At 47.5% G+C, this 19628-nt stretch overlaps 1 protein-coding gene and 2 non-coding genes across 4 annotated transcripts in view; 1 reads left to right on the top strand and 2 right to left on the bottom strand.

The window, feature by feature from the left end:
• LOC149362885 (uncharacterized protein T19C3.4-like) overlaps nucleotides 1-3771 on the top strand; it is a 38423-nt gene extending 34652 nt beyond the window's left edge. The window contains exons 2-4 of one of the 2 annotated variants that reach the window (XM_089569836.1): nucleotides 642-832; nucleotides 1477-1875; nucleotides 3140-3771. In XM_089569836.1, the coding sequence (XP_089425962.1) occupies nucleotides 734-832; nucleotides 1477-1875; nucleotides 3140-3397 (756 nt within the window). In that variant the 5' untranslated portion in view covers nucleotides 642-733 and the 3' untranslated portion in view covers nucleotides 3398-3771. Of the gene's footprint in view, nucleotides 1-641; nucleotides 833-1476; nucleotides 1876-3139 lie in introns of those variants that run through there. The other variant, XR_016288536.1, reaches the window with a different exon arrangement.
• Nucleotides 3772-6238: 2467 nt separating this feature from the next.
• TRNAS-CGA (transfer RNA serine (anticodon CGA)) lies at nucleotides 6239-6310 on the bottom strand. Its single transcript has one exon. It is a non-coding gene; the product is annotated as a tRNA-Ser (tRNA).
• Nucleotides 6311-17410: 11100 nt separating this feature from the next.
• On the bottom strand, nucleotides 17411-17536 carry LOC149362883 (U11 spliceosomal RNA). The gene has a single exon (XR_016289279.1). It is a non-coding gene; the product is annotated as a U11 spliceosomal RNA (small nuclear RNA).
• Nucleotides 17537-19628: the final 2092 nt, after the last annotated feature.

Below are 19628 nucleotides of genomic sequence, written 5' to 3'. Positions count from 1 at the left end.
CGATATGAGCGATGGAAACACTCTAAAAGAAATATTTCAAGTCGCTATACATCGGAAGAATGGAGCTTTACCTTCAATATTTCCATAACAATTCTTTACAATATTGCAATGTTCATAATTTATGTTCAAGAATATTGGACGCGGTGCGGGTGTGTGCCATTAGTTGTTAGGACAAAAGCAGCAGTCCCAGCTGACACAGCCTTCCCTTCGCTCTTGCGCATTTCGATTAATGCCACTAGGGTAGCGAAAAGCCAATATGATGATGATGATGATGTCCTCAGGCTGAATGGCACATACCCACGGCGGGGGATTGGCCAGGGTGCATAGCGGATACAAACGCACTCATGTACAGGGAATGGAGTATATTTAAATTTAATATATCCATGAAGCTTTAGTTTGCGTGTCTTCTTCGTCGTCCACAACGTGAGCATGATTCTTGTTTCCCAGCTGCTTTTCCTTGCACCGATGGTGGTCTCGGGACCCGTTTTTCTCACAAGGAATATACATGCACCCTCGACGGTAAATCACGCATGCATCAACGCCTGAGTCACTGCTCTTCGTGTGGATCGACTTCCATCGCTGCCATTGTTTCTTCGAGTGGCTCTCTTAATTTATTTTCTCTCTCTCCTGCACGCGCTCAGCCCCGTAGGCGCCGAAGAAGACGGTGAGGAGCGGTGGGGCGCAGTTGGCCAACGGCAGCTGGGCCATCGGCAACGTCGGCGCCTTCCCGACGATGGACCTGGACGAAGATCGTGGCCGTGATGTCCCCATGGCCGAGGCTGCCCTCGAGCCTCCCAGGCTGCCGGTGCCCAAGCAGGCGGGAGACCTACAGGTATATCTCGTCGTACACGCAGTCGGCAGAACGCACGCGACAGTCTGCGGGTGGAACAGCTATGGCGCCGCACCACTTGGAAGCCACAATTCTGCGAGTACTAGGACCGAGTTGTAGCTGACAGCAGTCATCATCAGCCTAATATACGCCCACTGCAGAACAAAGACCTCTCCCTATCTCTGAAATTAACCCTGTCCTGACTGTATTTTGTTTCAAAGGCCGCCTTCTGTTGTGCTCTCCTCTTCGTTATTCTTGCCTGCTTAGACCGTCATTAGCATGTTGCACTCCTGTAGCCTTGACTGTACGTGACTCCGGTTTTCTCTTTTTTTTTCGTCGTGGCCAGCACTCCGTGCTTTGACTGTCTGCCTGTGACTCTGACTGTGCCTTTGGTTTCCTCTTGTTTTTAGTTTGGTTTGCATTTTACTGCTCTGTTTTTACCTTTAAATTGTTCTTTTTTATCATTTAGCTCCTTTTCATTTATCTTGAATTGGCGTTAACCCTGGCAAAGCGTTGCTGGTCCGCGCTCCCCCTCTCTTTGTTTCTTTTATATTTTCTGAGAGGACCAGTAAAAGGGTAAAAGGGGACAAATGTGGGTGGCAGCCCAGTTCACATCCCTGCCGTCCTTCTCCCCCTCCCACTTCCAGCCTCGCCACAAGGGCCCGCTGCTGTGGATGCTGCTGTTCGCGCTGAGCCAGCTGTCGCGCACCTTCAGCCGCCTGGTGCTGCTGGCCGTGGGCGCCCTGTACCCGGCCTACCTGTCCTGCAAGGCGGTCCACTCGCGCTCGCCGCGAGACTACGTGCGCTGGATGATGTACTGGGTGGTGTTCGCCGCCTTCCTGAGCGTCGAGCCGATCGCCGACCTGCTCTTCTCCTGCTTCCTGCCCCTGTACGCCGAGCTGAAGATCGCCTTCGTCTTCTGGCTCCAGTCGGGCACCACGCGCGGCGCCAGCCTCGTCTTCCGCAAGCTGCTGCTGCCCGAGTTCACCAAGCGCGAGAAGGAGATCGACGCCCACCTGGGACAGCTGCACACGCGGGCCTCGCAGGTGGGAGTTCGATCCTCGCTCTCTTACGCCGAGAGACCTCTTTGTTGAAGGACCTTTAGTAGTTCCGCCCATCCGTGGACAGGAGGAAGTTGCAGGTTGATCCGTGCTGCGCGTTGGTTACCATGATGCATGAACTGTAGCAGGGTACCTTCTCGTTGAGGTCCTCTTAGAAACGGAGTTCCCATATTAGAGGCCCTTGTATCCATCGAGGCAGCTTGTAAATATGTGCGTGCTTTATCCAGGAGAGCATTGGTGAGGTGTTTCCAGACCTCACCAAATACCTCACGGACAATGCCAGTGTGGCCTGGCATGCCAATGCAATTTGGTATTGTGCCATTTCTCAAATGCACGATGACATGTGGTCAATTTTTCGTGATCTCCCACGGCGTACCGCTGTTAATAACAGGACAGCTTTCAAAGCGTACACTCTAAACAGGAATTACGCTGAAAGTGAGTAGGGAGTAAGCCTTCTAGTGCCTTGTTAATAGAGGCAAGATATCCTGCCCATATGCCCTGAGTGGAGTTCCGTCACCCCTTTTCAAAACACGCGAAGTTCTAGCAGTTACTGAAGACTTTAACCGAGGTTAGTCTCCTCTGTTTGCTGACGTAAAGACCTCTCGTTACCGCGTTAAAATTATGCTTCTACGGCTAACTGCTTCAAGTTACTATTGCCACGTAGTGGTGACTGCTGTCCGGCGAGCAGAAAAACAGCGAGAACGGCTTCCAAACTAAACTCTTTATTTGGGCTGATTTGCCCCGCAAATAATGACTCGGCAGCGGCATGGCAACAGGCGCGCTCGAAGGTCGTCGAACAGAATGCCCGCCGCTATCGGCCGTGCTCAATTTAAAGCTGATAGTGAACTGTCGAGATAAAAGCATTCAAAGTTACTAGAACTTTCTGGAACCAATCGGCTCCGCCTGGATGCGATCAATCGAGATAAATCTGGTCGCGTCTTGTATCGCAAACAAAGCGATAAAGCGGCGTGCCGGCAGCTTTCAAAATGAGCAAACAAACATCACAAAGATTCACCGCACTATGCGTTACATGATAATATTTCTTGGATCACCGCGTGATATTCCCGTACTACCGATAAATAATTTCTCATTAAGCCATCACAAGTTATATAGCAACAGAGACCGCATGCATGCAATGCATGCTTACGACACCGTGTGGTGGCGCCGTCTGCTGAGTGTTTCAGATGGTCTTCTTATATGTGGATAGATTCGCTCGGTGAGCTATCTGTTGATCGGTCCTCCATTCTAGGTGGGTGCGTCGACCGCCCGCTACGTGACGCAAGTGGTGATGCAGACGGTGTTCAGCCACATCCGGGACAACTACAGCATTGCCGACCTGGTGTCCTCCGACCTCAAGCTCAACCTGTTCGACCCGGCGGGCGAGGGCTCCTCCTCTCTCGAGGACCCCTCCGAGATGGCGCTGGGAGACCAGGGCGGACGCCGCAGGCCCCACCGACGCGCCGACGACGACGCCAAGCGCCGAAAGATCAGCACCAACACGCTGTAGTATAGGCGCCGCACGCTGCTGCTGCTGCCCCGGCAGGCGCTCGCGCGTCGCCAAGCACCGGTACGAAATTCAGCTCTTCGAAGCAAGTCGCGGAAGAAACATGTGGTCGGCGAGACGAGGACAAGCCCGTTTCCTTCACAGATGAAGTGAATGTTGTTCTGCGATCTCTCTCTCTCATGGCGCCCCCGAAGCCTCGTGATCTCTTTGTGGAACCACTGCTGTCGGTGTTCGCAGTGTGCCGAAATTCGCATCCAGAGAAGCCGAGGTGAAGTGCGGGGCAGCAAGCATTAGTCTACGGGGGCAAGAAAATTGAAAATGTGCCTTTGAAAATGTTCTGGTACAATAAAATTGCCGACGTCTGCCGGGCCCAAACTGTGTCTCGTCTGTGTGTCTTCTTGCTTCGTCCTTCGTCTTCGCGCGGTATCCCCCATGATGAATTACTACAAACTCGCCCAGCTGTCCATCAAACTAATGGCCTGTTTTATTCTGCGCCGCACATCTATCGCCGCTTAACGCGGCCGTCAGTGCGCATGCGCAGATCGCCTTGAGGGCACCAGATGGAATCAGGTGCTGGTTATAAGAGATCAAGACTTTAGTGCCGGCCGGCTACGCGCACGCGTGTTGCGTCGGGACCACTCAGCACCTGCGCACTAGCTGTAAGCGGTGGCGGCCCGGTACGTTCTATCCTAAGTACAGTAGCTGTCAAAAAGATCTGTTGGCTCACCTCTGTGGTCTTTATGAATTCGAACTTCAGTATATGCGAAGGAAAAAGTGGTAGGTTTTTAACTACCTTACCTTTAACTACGAGACAAGCCAACAGCCACAGAAACCAAGGAGCACAGGGGATTTTTTAATTAATTTATTTTTGTGGTGTTGATCAAGTAAGAATATTACTGAATATGTTGTCACTTAAAGCTGATTGATTAGAAAAGCAGAAGAAAAAACAACCACATGCCGCCGGTGGGATCGAACCCACGACCTCCGAATAACGCGTCCGGTGCTCTACCGCTGAGCTGCGGCGACGGCTGTCAAACCTTCTGCTTTCGGGGGTATTTTTATGTTTACAAATAATCTAACCTTGAGAGTTCATCAGCGCCACCCACGTTCGTAAGCGGCGGACGTGGAACGTCCTTAGTTTCCGGCTGAGTTACCTCGCTTGCCGGCTGAGTCGTTATGCCGCCTGATAAACAGAAAGAGAGGCTACGTCGGCTTGACGAAGCCAGGACACGACAATGGGCTTCGGAGACAGATGAAGAACGTGAACAGCGCCTTGCTAAGCGGCGCGCTCAAGACGCTGCTAGACGGGCGTACCGCGCCTCTGTCGAAACCGAATCGTCTACAACCGGTGATTATCCCGAATGGAACGCTATGGATGGTTACGCAACCTACCAGGTTTAACCAAAGCTAAACACCAGCGAATTTTTTAGTTCGCCAACAGCTCGCCAACTTTAGTAAAAATGACTGAAAATACCGCGGCGCAACGACGAGAACGCAAGAAAGAAAAAAAAAAAGAAAACTGTCATTTTTACCAAAACAAAAGGCATTTCCGAATATGTCACCATTCCTCAGTCCACTTCGATTCCAGCGTCTTTTTTTTTTGGCTTGAAGCCAAAAGCTCTGGGTAGCTTCCACTAGTCTAGTAAATGAGTGCGAAAAATTTCGGGGTGAAAAAATTAATACAGGGGCAACCGTTAAAGAGTTATGCTTTAAAAATAAATAAATAAAGGCCTCATACTTCTTTACACAGTACGCATTATTTGGCCATCAACCTTCTGCGATCCGTTTGCAGTGAATTGTTGGGTAACTAAGAAATTATAACTTCCAGCAGTGTTCAGAGAAAAATGTAAATTTTAGTCTATTTTGAAGAGTTTTCTCGAGGTGCTTATGGGAGGAAAGGGATGCAGTGTGCATGTACTCTTGATATACGCACAAGTTTAAAACACGTACGGCCCGTATTCTGCTGGAAATTATAGTCGGCGCCAGAGGGCGCATGTTGTAAAAAAAAAAAAACGAATTCACCGCCGTTATCCTTCCATAGGGAAATAACTAAAGAGCATTGTGCTCTATTGCCACCGTCGCTTATGGCAGTTAAATTACTGGTTGGTTCTGACTGGTTGCCTGGGAAGAGAAACCTGGGTCGCACAAGCCCAACCCGTGGCAGCACCTGTCCTCTCAGGGAAGTCTCGCATCGCTCCACCGCTGCGCCACTGCGCCAGAGCGGTAGGACTCCCAGCGATCAGTAAATGTAAAGTAGAGAATGAACAATTTCACATATCTGGGCATTAACCATTAATGATATCGAATCATTCCCTTAAGACGAAGCTCAAGTCCGATTAAGTCGCCGATCTTTGTCTGAAGTAAAAACCGCAGTGCTAGTACAACTAATTCGCATTTGGCCTAACGCTGCTAAATTGTTCACCGTTGATCGACAACAAGGCAGGTACAACAGGATAATGGGGTTCATAAATAGCACTTCAAAAGTAGCCAAAAAGTAGCCAAGTAGCCAAGCTGAAATTTTTGTCGCCAAGAGCTCCCAAAAGTAGCCAATTTGGCGCAAAGTAGCCAAACCTGGCGACCCTGGAAGAGGACCAACTCTTAATTAAGCAATTAAGCAAACAAGGGAAGGGGAATAAGGGGCTCGTTATAAACATGAGAGAAGCCAACAGCCACAGAAATCAAGGAGCACAGGGGATTTTTTCTAATTTATTTATTTATTTATTTATTTATTTATTTATTTATTTATTTATTTATTTATTTATTTATTTGTCGTGTTGATCAAGTAAGAATATTACTGTCCCTTAAAGCTAATTGATTAGAAAAGCAGAAGAAAAAACAACCACATGCCGCCGGTGGGATCCGAACCCACGACCTCCGAATTTCGCGTCCGGTGCTCTACCTCTGAGCTACGGCGACGGCTGTCAAACCTTCTGCTTTCGGGGGTATCTATGTTTACAAGTAACCTAACCTTGAGAGTGTTCATCAGCGCCACCCACGTTCATAAGCGGCGGCAAACACGCCATCTGTGGCGCTCGTGGCGCTGCGACGCCAGTGCCCTCGGGAAGCGAACCACAGGGGACGAGTAGCGTCCCCACAAATTTTAAAGAAAAAATTTGCTATGCATCGGAAGAATGGACTATTTATCTTCAATATTTCAATTACAGTAACTTGCAATATACCATAGTTCACTCATAATCAAAAATAATTTCCAAGAATCTTGGACTTGCTCCAGCGCGTGTCCATGTGTGTGCCTCATGAATACATTCTGGTTCCGCATTAAGCTCTGCTTGAAGCATATTCTTAAAAAAAAAAAAGAGTGGCCGGGATATTTAGGGGCTAGCTATCACCAAATGCCTTTGTAATGTATTCTAGTTTGAATTCTATTGCAATGCAGAGCACCGGAATTGGTGAGGGCAGGTTAGATAAGTTTCACGGAGGAAGGGCAGCAGTATGGTAACACGTAAGTAGGGACCAAATCCTTGGTCACAAAATATATATATGTTTTTGTTTAGTAAAAGTGTTTTCATGAAGCTCGCGTTATGCGAGCTTATAGACAACTTCAGCTTGCGTGAACACTGACAGCAGTCTCAAGTCATCGGGAGAAAACTGATGAATACAAATTTTTGCTTTCTGAATCAAACGCACGAAGAACTTATGATCGTCTCTCTAAACTTCTTAGTGACGCCGCTACGTGAGGCGACTGTCGTATTTACAGGAATTGAATTCTACTCAGTCTCTGAAAGCACTGTTCAGTGGCAGTGTTTGGTGTTGGGTTCCGTTTTTTTTTTTTTTTCAGTAACAGTTGCCAAAAATTGCGAAATTGTATTGCATTGATGTCGGATTTTTACGCCTCCATTGCCTCGCTCATTGAACTCAGATTTGTAAATCATGTGCCTTGCATTATGTTCAAGATGGAAAAAAATTATGCATACAAAATTCTTGCAATAATTATGCAAGTTCCACAAAGCATGTAGTGATTGAGGTACCTTAAACTAAGAAATATATATGACCGCAAGAGACGCTTCAACAAACGCACATTGTGGGGATTCTGATATTTCATTTTGTTGAGAAACCAAACGATTATATTGATGGGGAATTTCAAGCAAGCTTTTATCAAAGTATGATGAAACAAAGAAAAACCTGTTGATTGCAGCTTGTGCAAAGAGTTCATTAAAATCACAGAGCGGGCGCCAACAAGACATCTGTTTATTTCTGGTGGTCAGCCAGCGTTCTCGGTATGGCAGCATATTCAGTTATCCCAATTCCTTCTAAACAGCCATAAGTGCTGCTTATATGGAGTGCATATTAATGTAGTAGCTCAACTCGGGAACGACACTTCAATTTTGCTTTTTGAAACTTAGCACCATCGCAAAAGACGAAGATACTGAAGAAGCGAACAGGCCAAACGCTGGATTTGTGTGCTTCTTGCTTTCGTCATTTTTGCGATCGTGATAAGTTTCGAAGATAAAGCCCCAACTCCTCCAACTTCATGACTCCAAGCATTATTTCACTGAAGCTTTGATTAAATTTCCTAAACAAGTTCGAGCCTCCACTCACGGCCCATGCTTTCGATTTTCTGAAACGAACGATAGAAGACATCGACCGTGCGATAATGCATCTCATCTGTAGAAGTAGTTAGTTTCACGCATATTTTGTCTTAGTCGTTTACCGTCATGTTCTTAGAAAATGGACTTTTTCTTTGCCCGTTTGGCGTAGTTTTATGCAATACTTCTGTAATCTGTCATTGATTTTGTGAACTGGACGATTGTATGAAACCTTCTACTCACTGGTAACTTGATTAAATTTAAAGCCTTATGTCAGCCATTCTAGCCAGAAATGAATTATTACAGGCCTTACAGGCAGAATGCCCATCCTTTGCACTGCGTCCGTATTGAACTTTATGAACCAAAAGCGCGGGATCCAGCTTAATATGTCATTGGGTAATTATTAACGAGGCTACTTCTATCTGCGCACCCACAACTGCGTATTTCAGAGCAGGTTTTTTAAATAAGCACAACTTTTTTTAACCTTTGTTCCCAGAAACGAAATATTTTTGGTCCCTCTTCAGTTCTTAACAAGACCTTCACTGTTGAATTACGAACACGTTTGGCCAGGTTTCTTGCCTTGAGCAAGAAAGCCTTCAAAAAATTGTTGAAGGACGACAAGAACTCTTTGCATGTTGATGCTTCTTAAGTCACCAGCCGCTGGAATTATGCCTTTCACAAAAAGAGTAATGCTAGTGCTGAAAAGACTTGAATATAAAGCAAAATAAAAATGTGCTTTTAAATCAGCTCTGCAGAAGGTATATTTCTCCAGTCAGGTGCCAGATTTGTTGTTGTAGTGCCCTTTGGAAAATGGCCCTTTTTTAATGGGGCTTTCGATTCTTCTTTCATTATTTTCTTCTTCCCATTTCAGCTTATCTTACTTGTATATGCAAAGGCTTTCCTCCACCGTTCTATCTCCACTTCGGTCGTCCCCTTGCCCTATCCCTATTCCTTTTGTTGTCATTTATCTAACAGACTTCCTCCGATCTATTCGTCATCTCTCTTCGCCTGGTTATCAAACCACAGAATCTCTGTAGCTTCGCTCATAACACTGCGGAGCGACCACGAGGGAGTGACCACGAGGCGGCAGTACTCTTGGTCACTCCCCACATTATCCCTCAAAGCATTCTCTTCTCAGTCACTTTCAGCATCATGGCTGCGGTCTTCACTGTATGCATCAGGGCCGGCCTCACTACCGCTATGTAAACTGATCCCTTTAGTGAAAAAGGTGACCTCTGGACAGATGAAACGTCCCTGACAACTCTCCAGTTCTTGCATACCGCCAACATCTTTCTTTCCTTCATCGCCTCGACAACTTCTCTCAAGCAAACCTCACTGCACCAATTACTAAACAGACAATCATTGTAGCGTCTCTACACGCCTGCCAGTCACAGCAAGCCAGGCCTGGGACGTCCATTAAAGTTTCCAATATATCGTTTTTTCCAGCCTTTTAGATGGAAGCCGCCGCTGTGGCTCAGTGGTTATGGTGCTCGGCTGCTGACCCGCAAGACGCGGGTTCGATCCCGGCCGCGGCGGTTGAATTTCTTTGGAGGAGAAATTCTAGAGGCCCGGGTACTGTGCGGTGTCGGTGTCAGTGCACGTTAAAGAACACCAGGTGGTCGAAATTTCCGGAGCCCTCCACTACGGCGTAACAGCCTGCCTGCCTGCCTGCCTGCCTGCCTGCCTGCCTGCCTGCCTGCCTGCCTGCCTGCCTGCCTGCCTGCCTGCCTGCCTGCCTGCCTGCCTGCCTGCCTGCCTGCCTGCCTGCCTTTTGGATGGAAACCTTCAGACACTTACTATGAGAAAGTCGTAACGCGGGGGCCCAGTGCCTTTGGAACTCGGCTCCCGAGTCCAGGGCTGTGGATTCCAGTCCTGGCGCATTTTGATGGAGGCGAAATGAAGCAATATCCCCTTTGCAATCCGTTACCAGCCAACATTATACAACTTCAGGTGGACGAATATAATCCAATCCCCTCTACTACGACGGCCATCATAGCCCACATGCAGCTTTGGGACTTTACAACCTACATGCCTCACTGACTATTAGTTACGTGGTTGATTTAGGGGGTAATTTGCCTCCTCTCTGGCACGTCGACGATTCTGGACAGCGCCGTGCCGTGATTTCTATTTGCAACAAATTAAAAAAAAATAAACAGAAATTGGTGTAGTATTTAACCACGAGTGTGGGCTACAAATCCATCGTCGATCCAGCTGACTCCCAAGAACGTCTGCGTTTTTTCAAGTGAACTGGTTACCGGGACACCAGGCACTTGACGCCAATGTCAGTGCGGTCGTGTGGACTATCGCTCTAGTCTTCTACACCAAACGATTTATCTGAGAGCTAATCAGCTGTAAACAAAAAAAAAATCTGGATGTACCCTCTTTTTTTTCCCACACCAGACCCGTTCCTTTCTTGCTTCGTTGCTAGCGTGTATGCCTGATTTCACCTAGACTAACTTACATAGCCCTGACTAAAGCCCCTCAGTGAAGCAAAAGTAGCGAAAAGCTTTGAACTTTCCGACACTCCTCCTCTCCTAGCGCGATGCCGGATAATCGAGCCTCTCATTGGCTGAGGCGCCGTGGTCACGTGTTAGCGCGCGCTTTTTGGCTCCGCAGCAGACGCCGGCGCCATTGTCGGGGGTAGAAATCTCGCTTCCTTCTGGTGCAACACAGTTTTGGCGGGAGCGTTTCCCCAGCTTTGATGGTGTCTACACGCTGCGGCAATGCCGAGCTTTTGTTGCGCTTGCGGGTGAAACAACTGAGGAGGCAGTGGGAAAGCTTTTTCGTCATTCCGTCCGCGAAAAGCAATGCGGCTCGCCGAAAGGTTTGGCTGCATATGATCGGCCGGGAAAGCATTGATAATGAGCTGGATCCCCGTCTTTATGATGCGAGTGCCGCTCTTCAGTTGTCAGTCGCGTTTTCTTCGGAGGATTTGGTGAGAAGCGCGAGCGACTGCAGTCTTTCTTCGCAGTGAATGCCGTTTGACATGGTTGTAGATGGGTTCGTTCGCTTGCGGGCTATGAAGCCTTGCTTTTAGTTGTCTTAGCCCCGCCGTTCACGCTGCTGGCTCTGCTAGGCTCTGCTAGGCTCTGCTGGCGTATCTTTGATGTAGCGAGCGTTACGGGGCGTATTCGTGGTTGAAGTCGGACTCGTTCGCGGGCTGGACTCAAAACTTGCTCTTCGTGTTGTTTGAACGCTGCTCGCGGTGCAGGTCTAGCTTTCATGTCGCGCGCATCGCTGGACGTATTTGTTCTGTTGCAGTTGAACTCCTTCGCTCACGAACTCGATGCTAAAGGGCGGTTTTCGCTGTTGAAGCCCCCGCTGTTCATTCTGCTCGTGGTGCAAGACTAGCATTCATGCTGCTCGCACTGCTGACCGCATTTGTTCTGGCATGGTTCATTCTAAAATCGGTCGTTACTGTGTCTAGGCATAGCGAGCTATCGCTTGAATGCTCGATATCTGCGTAGATAATACTTGAGAATGAATGCGGAGACCTCCGTCAAGCACAGTTGCATGCATTTTTTGTGTTTTCAATTTTCGCGTGAAGCAACTTCCTAAACGAACAACGTTTTGCTTCGAAAAGGACTAAGTGAATTCGAGTTTTTGTTTTTCAGCTCGATTTTTTTCGCGCTGCTTCGACCGAAAGCGATGAATGAACTGCGGCAGTCCAGACCGCTGCGCATTATGCATGGTAATTACACGATTGAAGACAATGTCCTCTTATAAGCCATTATTGCGTACGCTGACCCAAGTTGACAATTAGTGACAGATGTGCGCTGCATGTTTTGGCATTGACAACGTTGTGCCAGAAACGCTGCCACCTGCCAGGGTGGCAGGGTGGGTGGGGACTTTAATGTAGATATAACGAAAAGCGGGAATTTCACTTGTGCGGGAGAACATCCCGTTCCTCTCGCTCGTAACGGCTCCCACAGCTGTGACAACCTCGCGAAAAACTTGCGCAGACCTCGTCTTTGAGAACCAGGCATTGGTGCAACAAGTGGAGCATATATCCATCTATTTCTCCGTCCACATAGCTTCCTTCATGGCGATCAAGAACTGTTAGTGGAGTGTTTTTTGAAGAAATAATATGAGTGCAAATAACAAGTTTTGGTTGGTTTGGTTTATTGGGGTTTAACGTCCCAAAGCAACTCAGGCTATGAGAGACACCGTAGTGAAGGGCTCCGGAAATTTCGAACCCGCGTTCAATCCCGTCCGAAAAATAACAAGTTGTCTGTAATTGTACATACATGTCTTCCTCGAATTCTTTGCCTCAATCTATCGAAAAGCTGAAACAGCTGATGAGCATGCGCTCAAATTTCGCATTAGGAAGTAACGTAATCGTCGGCCATTCTTTCTGTCATCGGTGGCATCTGTGCTAAGTTTGTGAGCGAATTATCTTTGCTTGGTGCTCTCTGCTGCGAAGCAACGCACGACATCACCGATAATGCGGTCGTACAGCGATCAAGAGAAGGCCATGGCCGTGACTTGGCTATACGAGTCCAAGTTCGGATCCTTTCGCTTTGTACGGAAGCCCTATGCATGCAGGGTATGGCAGTGTGGTTCGGCATCTGCAGGGAAGGGGTTCTTGGTCCGTTTTTCTTTGACGCTACAGTCACTGCAGACATTTACTTGCAGATGCTGGACAGTGAGTTCCTGCCGGAACTCAACGCGAACCATATGCAGAAATAAACATGACGGCGCAACAGCACATTATTCGGCGAAGGTTCTCGACTGGCTGGATAAAAATTTTCCGCAACGATGGATGGGTCGCGGATCCCCAAATATGCCCTGGCCTCCACGCTCGCCTGCGATTTCTTCGTGTGGTGTTTTGAGAAATCCATCGTGTACAGCACAGGGACACTCAGCACTGTTGACGAGCTGAAAGTGCGCATTGAGGATGAATTCACCCAAATTGTCGACTACATACGGGAGAACGCCTTCAACGCATACGTCAAGCGCATTGAGAAATGCATTGAAGCGAACGGCGGCCACATCGAATGCCGAGCTCAACACTGCCTGAAGCACTTGGCCCTCTTCGGGGCCACCCAAGTCCTCTCTGGCCAAAGATCGTGCAGCTCCGCTGCTTCGCACCCTCCTCTCTCAGAATAAACCAGAACGAAACATTAACAACGCAGATGGCGTGGAACAGCAGCTGCTCTCAGTATCACCTTAAGATACCTAATAGACCTTATGCGAAATGCACTGCCATCTAGCGGTCGCCGCGCGCGATCCGCCATGTTGGAGGATATCCGCCGGATTCACAGCACGTATTGGTGCACGCTCGTCGCGCGCGCTCTACTTTCACAGTCCTCAAGATGCCCACATATTGCTCAGTGCCTTGCTGTACGGGTCACAAAGACGCCCAGGGAAAAAAGCGCTTGATTTGAGCGCACTTCTGTTTTTGGACTGCGATCCCCGACATCTGCGGCACAAATGTTGCAGAACCGTCGCTATTTGTCGAGGCATCGCGCAACGCATTTCGTTACCTCCATGCAGCCAATGAAATTAGAAATAAGCTTTGTAGGCACGAAGAAAATATCACACGAAAGTTGTTTTTCTCGTGCGATTGCCCTTGAAGTGCTGCGATTATCGCCTTTGCAAGAGAGTAATCGTGATCAGCTGTACAGTGGTACGGGTCGCGTTTTGTGTGAACCGTCGCTCCTAGCGTTATCCGCCGCAGCGATTGCACGCGTTAGTTTTAGTGTGAATATTTGTTTCGACGGAAGCACTAGCAAGGATTCACTTCATTTATCACGCAGCACACCACTCCGAGGACCTTCGGAAGGCTGTCGCAAGGCTGCTCACCACTTTATTTTATTTATTATTTACAAATACTGCTATCCCATGAGTTCGGACATTGCAGGAGCGGTACAGAGGATGGAAACCATAGATAAAACAGTAGGAAAGTGCATAATTACAGGTGTGAATCAGAGATTTTACATAAACAATAGTGTGGTATTAATAATTAAGAAAATACATGATTAGGCAATTCTTGCGCAAAGCGGTCAACAGACATCTGACGTAATGTAACATCCAGATAATTCCATAGTTCGACTCTCGAAGGAAAAAACGAATATTTGAAACAGTCTAAAAATGGCATAAACGGCACAAAGTTAAGCGGGGTGGTACGGCGAGTGACACGTGCTGAAGAACTGGCGAAAGAAAAGAAAAGCGGGGCGTCAACATAAATGCATTTGTTGATGATCTTGTGAAGAGTGATAAGGCGATCACATATGCGTCTGTGTTGAAGCGTGTCAAGTAATAAGGTGCGGGCATGAGCTGTGGGAGAGAACTGGCGGTCATAACGCTTATATATAAATCTTATTGCTTTTTTCTGCACATTTTCTAGTTTAGTGATGTCTTTAGCGAAGTGCGGTGACCAGACTGCCGAGGCGTAGTCAAGCACAGGCCTTACTAGAAATTTGTACGCCGTCAACTTACAGTTTTTAGTGGAATCCTTTAAGGTACGTTTTAAAAATCCGAGTACGAACTGGCCGCTCGCCGCAGGAAGCAACTTTAAGCACTAGGGCAAACAAACAAATGCTGCATGAACTTTTTAAGACTACCAACATGAGCGTGAGGTTTACTATCGTTTGCTTTCGGCGCAGACGCAACACACACAAAACGCTACCACAACAACAGCAATTCAAGCGGCACGCCCGTTCGCAAAAAGTATGGAACCAAATAAAAACTTACTCAAACTGGACCGAAATGCGCACATTTTTAGCCGCAAGCGAAAATTGTATTTGCCTCGTACATTTCTTGGTCTTTGGCGTCAGCAGACTGACGTCGGACTCCGTGCAAAACTTGTATCTCCGTACCCGGTGGCGTTCGGAAAGTGTTTTGAGCGCGTAATAAGTGTCTGCGAAGTCACTTGGAAACTTGGGCAGCAGAGACAGGTCGACTGACCATTCAGTCATGTTTACAGGCTTAAGTGAGAGGAAATAAGACTTTCGAGCCAGCACAGGCGTAAGGAAGCTATCGCAGGGCGCGCCTAAATCCAGAGAGCAGAGGCGAAACAAGCTTCAGTCATCCTCCAACATGGCCGCTTTCCCCGGGTTCTTCTTTTCTCCGATAGATGGCAGCAATTTTGCATAAGGTCTAGAGTTACTGTATATGCTACCAAAGGTAGCAGAGTTGCGCGTAGGTCCGCCATCTTGCCTGCCAAGCAACCGAAGTTATGCGGCGAAGCCGCACTCCGTTTCTGCAGGCGACATGCCTAGCGCATCACCGATCGACCGTGAGCGCTTTTCCGAGGGTTTTAAAGCACTTTTTCGATTGATCGCAAACAAAAAGCCCCTAAAAAGCTGACTGCGTAACCCAGTAAACAAATGTGGCCAAGAAAAAACGGTGCTCTAGCGCGCGCCGTGAGCTGCGGCAGCAGGCGATTCCCGTCACCTTCCCCGAACTATTTACCTGATAACCTAAGGGCAGACTCAGTATTCTAAATACGCCGTGCAAATGCAGCATTCATTCATCTTTGCGGCAACATTTATTCACCGGACCTGCATTAAAAAACCTGTTTATAGTCTCCTTTACTAAATACGAAACCCTGCAAAAAGTTATGAGCCGGAACTATAGAAAGGACTGTATAAAAATCCAAAATACAGTTTACTCGAAACTGGTTGAACGTTACCATCTGACGTAAACAATCAGATGCCTAAACATGTTTCCCTCGATAAAAAATGGTTTGCCATTCAGGTTTTATGCCAACAGGCATAAATACGCAACGCAGAGCTCTATTTTAGCGTTTCAACAGTATACACGAAAAAGCGCAGAGCCGCAAGTCCAGCCTTTTTTCGGTAAAGAAACCGCAATGCAACTTTTGGCAAAAAAAAAAAACAAACAAAACGCGTGAGCTACACCCCACAGCAGCGAACGTAAACAGCCGTTGGATAGTGGATCCGCTTCGAACTTGCCCGGCTGTCAATCCAGTTCGCTGCAGCGGCGGCCGGCCTACGTCATCAGCGCACGTGTTTCTGGCCGGATGGTCAAAACATGCGCCGTACCGAGGAGGCTCTCACAGGAAGAAGAAAGGCTGCAGGGCGTCTCGAATCGGGGACAGAGGCGGCGGGGGAGCACTCGACACCGGTAAAACCGGTTCAGAACCAAAAGTGAACGATTTAGCCCATCGAGCGTCGTCTTCTCCGCAGTACACGGTTGCTTGGACACCACGTGATGGCGCTCTACCAATGGAGTCGCGAGCGGCGTTGATCAAACAGACGCGCAACTCTGCTACCTTTGGTAGCATATACAGTAACTCTAATAAGGTCTATACGCTTTTGCATTTAAAGTTCGACATCGTCATATCTAGCTGTTGGCAGAAAAACGAAAGCAGACGACGCGAAACTATGATGTAAACGCTTTATTGCGATAGACAGAAACCGAACTCGTTGAAATTGCGGCAATTTTATGCAAACAATGTTTTCTATGTCCAACACTGATAGCCTAGTCAAGAAAGTTCTTTTAAAGCAACCGCGCAGCCTCCCACCGTCCTCGGTGGAGGGCTCGTTTCTTCGGTGGGTGCGAGATGGCGCTACGGGTACCACTGCTGCGAAGCCTTTCGGTTTTGGTTCTCCGTCGCCGCAGACGACGGGGATTTCCAAATAATTCTGACCGAATGAGGCAAGTACCCCACGTAAATGTAGTATAAAACAAAACTTACCAGCAATTGCAACCTCTGTGCGGAATTTGAGCCCGAACCAACGTGCGGTTAGGCCGAGAGAATTTTTTTTTTTTAGATTTTCTGATTTACGCAACACGCGATAGAGGAAGAAAGTGGGAGTGAAAGAAGAAATAGAAAGAGGGGCCGTAATGAATAAAATGAATTTGAGGAAAGGAAATTGCGCAGTAACTGTCTCACATATCTCGGTGGACACCCGTTTGATGGCGTCAGAGATTACCCAAGTAAACTAGTAGCATTACATCGCTTAACTACAGCGAAGCCTAAACGTAGCCATGTAGCTCGCTAATTAATAGCGCAGTAATTCTCTCTCATCTCGGTGGACACCCGAACAGCACTGTACAGAAAGCCACATCCATTCGTAGGTCGAGGGTTCGGATCCCACCGGCGGCATGTGGTTGTTTTTTCTTCTGCTTTTCTAATCAACTAGCTTTAAGCGATACCATATTCAGTAATATTATAAATTGATCAACACCACAAAATAAATAAACGAAATAAAAAAAATCCCCTGTTTCTGTGGCTGTTCTCTCGTATTTATAACGAGCCCCTCATTCCCATTTCCTTCTCTGCTTAACTGTACAGAAAGGGAAGATTAGGAGTGAAACAAAAGAGGCTGTATTTGAGGAAAGGAAATTACGCAGTAACTGTCTCGCATATCTCGGTGGAAAATTAACTCACCTCTTCAAAGGTCAGCAAAATCAACAACCATGAACCCCGAGTCAACGCTCAGCGGAACACACCAGTACAAAGTTGATAATAGTTGATATCTGTTTTTGTATTTTCGTAATCAGGGGCGCCGGTGTAAAGACAACCAACTGCCCCGCCGTCAAAAATTCTGCATTCAGAATCTCTTGATAGCGATTCTGTACACCACGCAAAGCGCGGCGCACGGCAAATATACCGAATGCCCTTTTAAACTATCCACTTCGCTCTCTCAGGTACTCAGTTCAAAGAAGAGGCTCACTTTCGTCAGTTGCAAGCTCCACACTTGTCATTTGAAAACATTGAATTATTAGTTGTAATTGATTTTAACTAATTTTTTTTCACGAATAGGTGGTCCAAACAAATAGCTGTTAGTTGAAACTTTCCGTGCACTAAATTTTTCACGTATGAAACAGATTTGTATGGTAGTATTTTGAATAGCTTCCCTTTCATTCTTCTGGATGCGTTAGTCTCGGAGGCCATGCTTCCGACACGATGGCTAATGCAGATACGGAACTGAGGCGATTCTTGTTTAGTTCGTTTGTACCAACATGGCCTCCTCCGGCTGTGGTACCAACTGTAGTACGAATTAGCAATCACGCTCGTATCATAGCTGCAGATGTTTGAATGATCTGGAGTTCATAAGCTTTATTCGAGACGCAAATGGGCTACGCAGCCGCAGCCAGCCATAGGGCATGTCTGACGCGATTTAGCTCTTCTTCCTCTACGTTGCATCGTCATTTTGGTCATCCCAGGAAAAAATTATTGGTCCTGTTCGGCCGAAAAGACTACGCTCGACCATAGCGACAGCGGCCGCATGAATGGAACGTGTGGGCGCGGTACCGCTGTCGCCCGTTGGGCGGTACGATCTGCTTCTACAACCGCGAACTACAACGCGTCGTTCAGGTTGTCCAGACTTTCTACTTCCTTACTGTCGAGATGGCGGACTGCTATATGTCACGGTAAACAACTACAGTAGCTGCCAGGGGCAGATTTATGGGCCAGCTGCTTTGGTGGGGGCGGTTCCATTTGTACCATGTATTAGATTCTATGACTTTCGGTAGTTGGTCTGTTGTGCCCATTCTCCACACGACACAGCTTGTATGCAGTGAAGCCACCCTACAAGGAGACATTACCTTACCTGGCCGGTACACTGCGAGTCAGTTTGCACTTAGTAAACTCACTGCATAGCCTTCCGTATCACGCCGTCCTTGCAGAACGTCACGAATAAACTACTCGACAAAGACTCTGTGCAAAAGACAATTGAGCACGACATACCATATGCATGGAATCCTAAACACTGTACTTCGAATCTTCAACTCTCGGATTGCGACAATCGAAATTAAATGCCTTGGTCTAAATTAATCCGATGCCTTCCACTACGGTGTCCCCCATAGCCCCTGTATCGCTTCGGGACGTTAAACCCCATAAATGAGATCCAAAGAGTAGACTTCCGGGTAGAACAGTGATGAAAGTTCCTCATGCTGTTTGGTGGCTTGTAGGTTGTTCTCTGGGGTGATTCATGCCAGTTACCTGCATTGCGAACTGTCGAAGTCTTCAAATGTGTTAGGACCGACAGCATCTTTAACAACAGCTTGGCATCACCACTTTAAACCAAGTAGTGAGACAGAAAGACTTCGGGTTCTTGACCACACTGACCAAAACCAGACGGCAAACCAGTTAGAACCAGTAGAGATTACGCTTCTTGAAAGTTGCTTCGTCAACCCAGAAAACACCACTGTCATATGTTTAAGCAGAGTCTGTCTTTAATACTCAAACAAAGATGCCGAAGAGTTTAACCCAAGACTGCTTTATAGGCATCCAAAACGGTGCTGAGAAATGCACTCATAGGAACACAATGACTGGACACTGCAGCGAAGCTGAAGGGCGGGAAGCCAGAGAGAAGACCGGGCGCATGGCCAAAGCCAAGTTTTGCAACCTCCCAAATGAGATCATGCTCTGCTTCGCAGAACCTTACATGTTTACTCTCAATGTGAACCTTACCGAGGGAATAGGGAAATGAATGACTGGTCAATTACTCTATATACAGTACGATGTGGAAGGTCATCCCATGTGCTATTGGCTTGAATGCAGCTCAGAGGATGGAGTACCTACAGGAAAACTGAAAGCTAGGAAATGGCACCAACAAAAAAAAACAGCAGTCAAGCAAGGCTGGATATCCATTGCACAATACATAAGAAGACAAAGGCTTCCTATTTCAAGCAAGTGCCATCATGATCTGCAAATCACAAAGGGGTGCCTACAAGAACACCATATACGACTGTGCCAAGAACCAACTCCAAAA

Source organism: Amblyomma mixtum, chromosome 2, assembly GCF_055824585.1.
Source record: "Amblyomma mixtum isolate Tamu chromosome 2, ASM5582458v1, whole genome shotgun sequence".
NCBI classification, from domain to species: Eukaryota; Metazoa; Arthropoda; class Arachnida; order Ixodida; family Ixodidae; genus Amblyomma; species Amblyomma mixtum.
Note: the sequence above shows the minus strand (reverse complement) of the source record. Positions and strands in the feature narration are given on the sequence as shown.